This window comes from Nematolebias whitei, chromosome 18, assembly GCF_014905685.2.
Source record: "Nematolebias whitei isolate Nwh7 chromosome 18, NemWhi1, whole genome shotgun sequence".
Lineage (NCBI taxonomy): Eukaryota > Metazoa > Chordata > Actinopteri > Cyprinodontiformes > Rivulidae > Nematolebias > Nematolebias whitei.
In genome coordinates, this window is record NC_056515.1 from 16,530,638 (window position 1) to 16,540,816 (window position 10,179).

The 10,179-nt window shown below is 42.3% G+C and overlaps 1 protein-coding gene across 1 annotated transcript in view; it reads left to right on the forward strand.

The window, feature by feature from the left end:
* Positions 1-794: 794 nt before the first annotated feature.
* The window catches only part of rnf224 (ring finger protein 224), a 10,028-nt gene continuing 643 nt past the window's right edge, over positions 795-10,179 (forward strand). Inside the window, exons 1-2 of the mRNA XM_037692166.1 lie at positions 795-807; positions 7,740-7,983. Of these exons, the coding sequence (XP_037548094.1) occupies positions 7,744-7,983 (240 nt within the window). The 5' untranslated portion in view covers positions 795-807; positions 7,740-7,743. The remainder of the gene's footprint in view (positions 808-7,739; positions 7,984-10,179) is intronic.

Here is a 10,179-nt window from a genome sequence, read left to right on the forward strand (position 1 = left end):
TGAACCTGTTTGATGTATTGATTTTATAATGTAATCTGTGTATTGATCTCTGATCTGATTGGTGTCACTGATTGGGTGACGGTGACATTGAACAGGAGGTGTCTGTGCATGTGTGTGTGTGCGTGCGTGCGTGCGTGTGTGTGTGGTACTGTTGCTTGGCAGCCTGTTCATCCACCTGTCCTGTCACCTGATATGTGGACACCTGCAGAAACCTGAGCTCAGCTCTACTCCAGTATTGATTATTGTCTGAAGCTGTTGGAAGTTAAAAAACTCACATCTTCATTTTATTAATGAATAAAGGTTTACAACTTTTTTGACTCAAAATATTTTTAAGTTTTTTATATTACAGCAAATTAAAATTCCTCCTTGATTGCTAACAAGTTATTGATCGTTTGGGAGGCTCAGTTTGTGTTGTGTGTGTGTGGTTGTGTGTGTATTGGGGGTAGTTTTGTGTGTGTGTGTGTGTGGTTGTGTGCGTGGTTGTGTGTGTGTAGGCATGGCTGAATTATTGAAGAAGTGAGTCTGTCACTTTCAGAGTTCATCTGGAACCACAGTGAAGACAAGAAGACGAGAGAAAAGGACGAGGAGAAGAGGGCAAAGATACGAGACACAAAGAGATGGTGAGACGAGGGCAAATACTTAAATGACAAAAAACAGCTCTCTGGAAGGAATCAAAATGACAACAGCGATAAAACAAACGGGGAAGAAGAAAACCTGAAGAACAGAACCAGTCAAAAACAAGAAGAGGAGAAAAAAAGACAAAATCTATAAAAGAAGAAAAGATGTAAAACGAACAAAAAAGTCTGGGTGAGTTTCTGTAACAACCAATCAGAAGGTAGTTTACAGAATGATTTGTTACAACTGAGATACAGACAAAATGTTTTGATATTTGATTGACAGGATTCAAGTGTGTTCTACATCTTTTAGTTACTTTCATTTGAGTCTGGCCCCAGTCTGAATCCTTGACTGGTCTTAGTCTGAATCCCTCACTGGTCTCAGTATGAATTCCTCACTGGTATAAGTCTGAATCCCTGATTGGTCTTAGTCTGAATCCCTGACTGATATTAGGCTGGATGCAATTTGGTGTCAGTCTTGTCTCAGTGTTGTCTCATTCTGGTGTCAGTCTAGTCTCAGTGTGGTCTCATTCTATTCTCAGTGTTGTCTCATTCTGGTCTCTGTTTAGTCTCAGTGTGGTCTCATTTTGGTCTTAGTTTAGTCTCAGTTTGGTCTCATTCTGTTCTTAGTATAATATCAGTGTGGTCTCAGTCTAGTTTCAGTGTGGTCTTAGTCTAGTCTCATTGTTGTCTAATTCTGATCTCAGTCTAGTCTCAGTGTGGTCTCAGTCTAGTCTCAGTGTGGTCTCAGTCTAGTCTCAGTGTTGTCTCATTCTGGTCTCATTCTAGCCTCAGTGTGGTCTGAGTCTAGTCTAGTGTGGTCTCATTCTGGTGTTAGACTAGTCTAATTCTGGCCTCAGTGTGGTTTTAGTCTACTCTCAGTGTTGTCTCATTATGGTCTCAGTCTAGTCTCAGTGTTGTCTCATTCTGGCCTCAATGTTGTCTCATTCTGGAATCAGTATAGCCTCAATGTGGTCTCAGTCTAGCCTCAGTGTCATCTTAGTTCAGTCTCAGTGTTGTCTCAGCCTAGACTCAGTGTTGCCTCATTTGAGTCTCAGTCTAGTCTCAGTCTAGTTTCAGTGTGGTCTCTGTCTAGACTCAGTGTAGTCTCATTCTGGTCTCAGTGGGGTCTCTGTCTAGTCTCAGTGTTTTTTCATTATCATCTCAGTCTAATCTCAGTGTGGTTTCAGTCTACTTTCAGTGTTGTCTCATTCTGGTCTCAGTCTACAGTCTCAGTACAGTCCCAGTGTTGTCTCATTCTGGTGGTATACTAGTCTAATTCTGGCCTCAGTGTAGTCTCAGTCTAGACTCACTGTGGTCTCAGTCTACTCTGTGTTGACTCATTCTGGTCTCAGTCTGATCTTAGTGTATTCTCAGTCTGGTCTCAGTGTTGTCTCTTTCCTGCCTCAGTGTTGTCTCATTCTGGTATCAGTAAAGACTCAATATGGTCTCAGTCTATTCTCAGTGTGGACTGAGTATAGTCTCAGTGTTGTTTCATTCTAGTCTTATTCTAGTCTCAGTGTGTTCTCATTATGGTATCAGTGTAGTCTCAGTTTAGTTTCAGTGTGGTCTTAGTCTAGACTCAGTGTTGTCTCATTTGAGTCTCAATCTAGTCTCAGTGTGGTCTCAGTCTAGTCTTAGTGTGGTCTCATTCTGGTGTCAGTGTTAACTCATTCTGGTCTCACTGTGGTCTCATTCTGGTATCAGTGTAGTCAGTCTAATTTCAGTGTGGACTCCATCTAGACTCAGTGTGGTCTCATTCTGGTCTCAGTTGTGCCTCTGTTTAGTCTCAGTGTTTTTTCATTCGCATCTCAGTCTAATCTCAGTGTGGTTTCAGTTTACTTTCAGCGTTGTCTCATTCTGGTCTCAGTCTACAGTTTCAGTGTAGTCTCAGTACAGTCTCAGTGTTGTCTCATTCTGGTGTTAGACTAGTCTAATTCTGGCCTCAGTGTAATCTCAGTCTAGACTCACTATTGTCTCAGTCTACTCTGTGTTGTCTCATTCTGGTTTCAGTATAGTCTCAATATGGTCTCAGTCTAGTCTCAGTGTGGACTTAGTATAGTCTCAGTCTAGTCTCAGTGTTGTTTCATTCTAGGCTTATTCTATTTTCAGTGTGTTCTCATTATGGTCTCAGTGTTGTCTCATTCTAGGTTCAATCAGGTCTCAGTGTTGTCTCATTCTGGTCTCAGTCTAGTCTCAGTGCGATCTCATTCTGGTATCAGTGTAGTCTCAGTTTAGTTTCAGTTTGGTCTCAGTCTAGTCTCAGTGTTGTCTCATTCAGGTCTTAGTCTAGTCTGTCTGGTCTTGTCTCAGTCTAGCCTCATTCTGGTCTTAGTCTAGTCTCAGTCTAGTCTCAGTGTAGTGTCGTTCTGGTCTCAGTGTGATCTCAGTCTAGTCTCATTGTGCTCTTATTCTGGGTTAATTCTGGTGTCAGTTTAGTCTCAGTGTTGTCTCATTCTGGTCTCAGTGTGGTCTCAGTGTGGTCTCAGTCTAGTCGCAGTGTTGTCTCATTCTTGTTTCAGTGTGATCTTATTGTGTTCGCAATGCTGACTCATTCTGGTCTCAGTCTAATCTCAGTGTGGTCTCAGTCTACTCTGTGTTTTCTCAAACTAGTCTCATTCTAGCTTCAGTGTGGTCTCAGTCTTGTCTCAGTGTAGTCTCCATCTAGGCTCAGTGTTGTTTCATTCTGGTCACAGTCTAGTCTAATTCTACTCTCTGTGTGGTCTCAGTCTAGAGTCAGCGTGGTCTCAGTCTAGTCTCAGTGTTGTCTCACTTTGGTATCAGTGTGATCTCAATCTAATTTCAGTGTGGTCTTGGGGTAGTCTCAGTCTAGTCTCAGTGTGGTCTCATTCTGGTCTCAGTGTGATCTCAGTATAGTCTCAGTGTGGTCTCATTCTGGTCTCAGTCTAGTCTCAGTGTGGTCTCATTCTGGCCTCAGTCTTGTCTCTGTGTGGTCTCAGTCTTGTCTCGGTGTGGTCTCAGTATAATGTCAGTGTGGTCTCAGTCTACAAACCGGATTCAAAAAAAGTTGGGACACTAAACAAATTGTGAATAAAAACTGAATGCAATGATGTGGAGGTGCCAACATCTAATATTTTATTCAGAATAGAACACAAATCATAGATCAAAAGTTTAAACTAAGAGAATGTATCATTTTAAGGGAAAAATCTGTTGTTTCCAAATTTCATGGCGTCAACAAATCACAAAAAAGTTGGGACAAGTTCATTTTTACCACTGTGTGGCATCCTCCCTTCTTCTTACAACACTCAACAGACGTCTGGGGACAGAGGAGACCAGTTTCTCAAGTTTAGAAATAGGAATGCTCTCCCATTCATGTCTAATACAGGCCTCTAACTGTTCAATCGTCTTGGGCCTTCTTTGTCGCACCTTCCTCTTTATGATGTGCCAAATGTTCTCTATAGGTGAAAGATCTGGACTGCAGGCTGGCCATTTCTGTAACCGGATCCTTCTCCTACGTAGCCATGATGTTGTGATTGCTGCAGAATTTGGTCTGACATTATCGTGTTGAAAAATGCAGGGTCTTCCCAGAAAGAGATGACGTCTAGATGGGAGCATATGTTGTTCTAGAATCTGAACATAGTTCTCTGCATTAATGGTGCCTTTCCAGACATGCAAGCTGCCCATGCCACAAGCGCTCATTCAACCCCATACCATCAGTGATGCAGGCTTCTGAACGGAGCGTTGATAACAACTTGGGCTATCCTTGTCCTCTCTGGTCTGGATGACAAGGCATCCCAGTGTTCCATAAAGAACTTCAAATCGTGACTCATCTGACCACAGAACAGTCTTCCATTTTGCCACACTCCATTTTAAATGACCCCTGGCCCAGTGCAAACGTCTGAGCTTGTGGAACTTGTTTAGAAATGGCTTCCTCTTTGCACTGTAGAGTTTCAGCTGGCAACAGCGGATGGCACGGTGGATTGTGTTCACTGACAATGCTTTCTGGAAGTACTCCTGAGCCCATTCTGTTATTTCCTTTACAGTGGCATTCCTGTTTGAGGTGCAGTGACGTTTAAGGGCCCGGAGATCACGAGCATCCAGTAGAGTTTTTCGGCCTTGAGCCTTACGCACAGCGATTGTTCCAGATTCTCTGAATCTTTTGATGATGTTATGCATGGTTGATGATGATAACTTAAAAGTCTTTGCTATTTTACGCCGGGTAACACCATTCTGGTATTGCTGCACTATCTTTCTGCGCAACAATGGTGGAATTGGTGATCCTCTTACCATCTTGGATTCTGAGAGACACTGACACTCTGAGAAGCTATTTTTATACCCAATCATGTTGTCAATTGACCTAATTAGTGTTAATTAGTCTTCCAGCTGTTCGTTATATGCTTAATTTCCTTTTTCCAGCCACTTATTGCTACTTGTCCCAACTTTTTTGGGATTTGTTGACACTGTGAAATTTTGAATCAACATATTTTTCCTTTAAAATGTTACATTTACTCAGATTAAACTTTTGATCTGTCATCTATGTTATATTACGAATAAAATGTTGACATTTGCCATCTCCACATCATTGCATTCAGTTTTTATTCACAATTTGTTTAGTGTCCCAACTTTTTTGGAATTCGGTTTGTAGTTTCAAGGTTGTTTCATTTTGGTCTCAAAGTATTATCAGTGTGTTAGACTAGTCTCAGTGTGGTTTCATTCTGGTCTCAGTATTGTCTCAATCTGGTCTCATTCTAGCATAAGTGAAGTCTTAGTCTAGTTTCAGTGTTGTCCCATTCTGGTCTAAGTCTAGTCTCAGTATGGTCTCAGTCTAGTTTTAGTGTGATCTCAATCTTGTCTCAGTGATGTCTAATTCTTGTCTCAGTCTTGTCCCAGTGTGGCCTCAGTCTAGTCCCAGTGTGGTCTTATTCTGGTATCAGTGTGTTTCCAGTCTAGTTTCAATGTGGTGTCAGTCTAGTCTCAGTGTTTCTCATTCTGGTGTTGGTCTCATTCAGTGTGGTCTCAGTATTGTCTCAGTCTGGTCTCAGTCTAGTCTCAGTGTGGTCTCTGTTTAGGCTCAGTGTTGTTTCATTCTGGTCACAGTCTAGTCTCAGTGTGATCTTAGACCAGTCTCACTGTGGTCTCAGTCTATCCTTAGTCTAGTCTTAATGTGGTTTCATTCTGGTCTCAGTCTAGTCTAATTGTGGTCTCATTCTGGTCTCAGTGGGGTCTCTATCTAGTCTCGGTGTTTTTTCATTCTCATCTCAGTCTAATTTCAGTGTGGTCTCAGTCTAGTCTCAGTGTGGTCTCATTCTGTTCTGTGTTGTCTCATTCTGGTCTTATGATGTAAGATCAGAATTTTGTGTTAATGAATGTGGAGTTCTTCACGGCTCTGTGTTGGGACCAAGTTATTTATTTTTTATGTGAATGATCTGGTTGATGTGTCAGGGCTTTTGAAGTGTGTTTTATTTGCAGATGACACCACATTTTTTTGTTCAGGTGAAGATATTGAACGGATGTTAGAAATGATACAAGCAGAATTCATAAAAATATGTACTTGGTTCCAACTTCATAAGTTATCATTAAATTTGGAAAAACAAACTACATGATGTTTAGTAATAGAAAGAAAATGATCTAAGTCCCATTTAAAATTAACAGTACTGAAGTTTTTACAATGAAATAAAATTTGTGGGTGTTGTAGTCCCTGCGATGGATTTGTGACCCGTCCAGGGTGTACCCTGCCCCTCGCACAGTGATTGCTGGACATGGGCACCTATCATTCTGGTCGCAGTGTGGTCTCAGTACCTTAGTCTTTGAGAGGATTGATGTGTTTTAGTCCATTTTTGTTAGTCATTTGTTTCTAGATCCAACTTGGATCCTTTTTATGGTCAGTGTGTTTTTTGTCTTTTACTTGTTTAATGTTTAGTTTTGTTACTGGTCTTCATCTGATCAGTCTGCAACATTTTCATTTTAATTACTCACCGCTGTCTGCATCTGGGTCCATCCACTAAACACTCCACCGAACCTGATAGTTTTGCCTCAGTCTGGTCCTGGTCTTGTTTCATTCTGGTTTGTCTGGTCCAAGTCTTGGTTCAGTTTAGCCCCTGTCTTGACCCATCCTGATCTTAATCTGGTCCCTGTCTGTTCCCAGGATAGTTCCAGTCTGATCTCAGTAGAGTCTCAATCTGGTCTCAGTCTGGTCCCAGTCTGAACTCAGCATGGTCACTCTGATCTCAGCATGGTTGCAGTCTGGTCTCAGTATAATCCTAGTCGAATTTCTCAGTATAATCCTAGTCTGATTTCTCTGTATTAGCCTAGTCTGATTTTAGTATGGTCTTAGTCTGATCCATTTGATCTCAATAAAGTCTCAGTATAGTGTCAGTATGTTCCCGGTCTGGTCCCACTGTGATCTCAGTCTGGTCCCAATATGGTCTCAGTATAGTCCCAGTCTGATCTCCGGATGGTCCAAGTCTGGTCTCCATATAGTTCCAGTGTCTCCATATAGTTTTCAAGTCAGGTCCTGGTCTTTCCAGTATAGTTCTAGTCTGGTCTCAATATTGGCATCAGAAGCATTTATAATGTAGTGGGGGCACACTGGTGGTGGTGGTGGTGGGGGTCTGGGGGTTCTCCCCCCCAAAAATTCTGAATAAAGTAGATGACATTTCCTGAATTCTTGTGTATTTTAATGGGTTGTTAAACATCTACATTTACCTCCATAAGTAAACACTTGAGTCTATAACTATTTTAAAGAGCACGGCACAAGAAGTAGCCTGACCAACAGCTCTTCTTGTGTGAATAGCGCACACTCCACTTCTCTCAGCCCCCACCCCCCACCCCCAGTCAGCAATTGCCTGCACTAATGTAGCACTAAGCTAGCGTGTAACACAGAGGTGTCTCCCTCTCCTCCCCCCATGAGTCCCCTGCCAAGACATGTGACTCACTGCATGTGGTGTGAGATGTTGTAGGTAACCAGAAAAACCTCAGAATGTTGTCAGTCTCAATCTCTATAGTCCAAGTCTGGTATTGATCCAATCTCAGTATAGTCCCAGTTTGGCTCCAGTATGGTCTCAGTCTGATCTTAGTATAGTCCCAGTCCCAGTTCAATTCCAGTGAAATTAAAACCCAAAAAGTAATCCCAAAAATGTATTTGTTTTCTCTAAATTACAATAGAAAAATGTCTCATGATAAAAAAGAAGAACAAGAGGAGGAGGAGGACGTGACCCCTCAACCCCCCGCTCATCCTACCTCCTCAGTTACCACGAAAACGATGATGTCACCAAGGAAGCAGGACCTAGTGTGCATCGTGTGTTTTGGCAGCTACGATCTAACAACACGGCTGCCGCGGCGACTACACTGTGGCCACGCCTTCTGTCAAGCATGCCTGAAGAGACTGGATACAGTGATCAATGAACAGGTGACAGATGACATTACAATTTTAATCAATAACATCATCAGTCTACTCAACATCATCAGTGGTTAGAACAGTTGTTCTCCAACAAGAGTCAGTGGTTTAATTCCGCCACTATGTAGTCACATGTCCAAGCAAGACAGTGAACCCCTCATTGCCTCTGATGTGCCCCATTGGTGTCTGAATGGGATCTAAACCTCTGATTGGTCTCTAGAGGAGGATATACTCTTACCTTAGTAGAAATGTAGTAAAGAGCTGTATGAATGTGGGTGTGGGTGTGCGCATGTGTGTGTACTACCTAAAACCTGCCAGTTAGTTATGCCGTTTGTTTGTTTTTCCAATTCAGTTCAATTCATTTTATTTCTGTAGCTCCAAGTCCCAACAAGAGTCATCTCAGGGTGCTGTACAAAACCATTCACAAACCGGTACAGGTCCTTCTCAAAAAATTAGCATATTGTGATAAATGTCATTATTTTCCATAATGTAATGATAAAAATGAAACTTTCATATATTTCAGATTCATTGCACACCAACTGAAATATTTCAGGTCTTTAATTGTTTTAATACTGATGATTATGGCATACAGCTCATGAAAACCCAAAATGCCTGTCTCAAAAAATTAGCATATCATGAAAAGGTTCTCTAAACAAGCTATTAACCTAACCATCTGAATCAACAACGTAACTCTAAACACCTGCAAAAGATTCCTGAGGCTTTTAAAAACTCCCAGCCTTGTTCATTACTCAAAACCGCAATCATGGGTAAGACTGCCGACCTGACTGCTGTCCAGAAGGCCATCATTGACACCTTCAAGCAAGAGGGTAAGACACAGAAAGAAATTGCTGAGCGAATAGGCTGTTCCCAGAGTGCTGTATCAAGGCACCTCAGTGGGAAGTCTGTGGGAAGGGAAAAGTGTGGCAGAAAACGCTGCACAACGAGAAGAGGTGACCGGACCCTGAGGAGGATTGTGGAGAAGGGCCGATTCCAGACCTTGGGGGACCTGCGGAAGCAGTGGACTGAGTCTGGAGTAGAAACATCCAGAGCCACTGTGCACAGGCGTGTGCAGGAAATGGGCTACAGGTGCCGCATTCCCCAGGTCAAGTCACTTTTGAACAAGAGACTGTGTCAGAAGCATCTCGCCTGGGACTGCTGCTGAGTGGTCCAAAGTTATGTTCTCTGATTACAGTAAATTTTGCATTTCCTTTGGAAATCAAGGTCCCAGAGTCTGGAGGAAGAGAGGAGACACAGAATTCGCATTGCTTGAGGTCCAGTGCCAAGTTTCCCAGTCACTGGGGTGTCATGTCATCTGCTGGTGTTGGTCCACTGTGTTTTATCAAGGGCAGGGTCAATGCAGCTAGCTATCAGGAGATTTTGGAGCACTTCATGCTTCCATCTGCTGAAAAGCTTTATGGAGATGAAGATTTCATTTTTCAGCACGACCTGGCACCTGCTCACAGTGCCAAAACCACTGGTAAATGGTTTACTGACCATGGTATTACTGTGCTCAATTGGCCTGCCAACTCTCCTGACCTGAACCCCATAGAGAACCTGTGGGATATTGTGAAGAGAAAGTTGAGAGACGCAAGACCCAACACTCTGGATGAGCTTAAGGCCGCTATCGAAGCATCCTGGGCCTCCATAACACCTCAGCAGTGCCACAGGCTGATTGCCTCCATGCCACGCCGCATTGAAGCAGTCATTCATGCAAAAGGATTCCTGACCAAGTATTGAGTGCATAACTGAACATGATTATTTGAAGGTTGGCGGTTTTTGTATTAAAAACACTTGTCTTGAAATGAAATGAAAGTTTCATTTTTATCATTACATTATGGAAAATAATGACCTTTATCCCAATATGCTAATTTTTTTAGAAGGACCTGTACATTAAAAAAGACAAAAGTCAAGACAAAAGTTATCGGTCTAAGGAAGCCAGCAGAATGGTTTTCAACTGGACATTCTGGGCCTGAAGACAGTAAATATCTCATTAATCCCTGGCTCAGTCTTTGAACCCATGATTTTTATTTACTAAACTTTAATTAACCAAGCACATCCCTCTAACATCACAGATCTCAGTATCAAGGTTCTCCTGGGTCTGAAGTCAGTCTAACATGCAGGTTTTTGGACTGTGGCAGGAAAACAGTACTCAGAGACAATCCATGCAAACACAAGGAGAACATGCAAACTCCATACTGAAACCCCCCC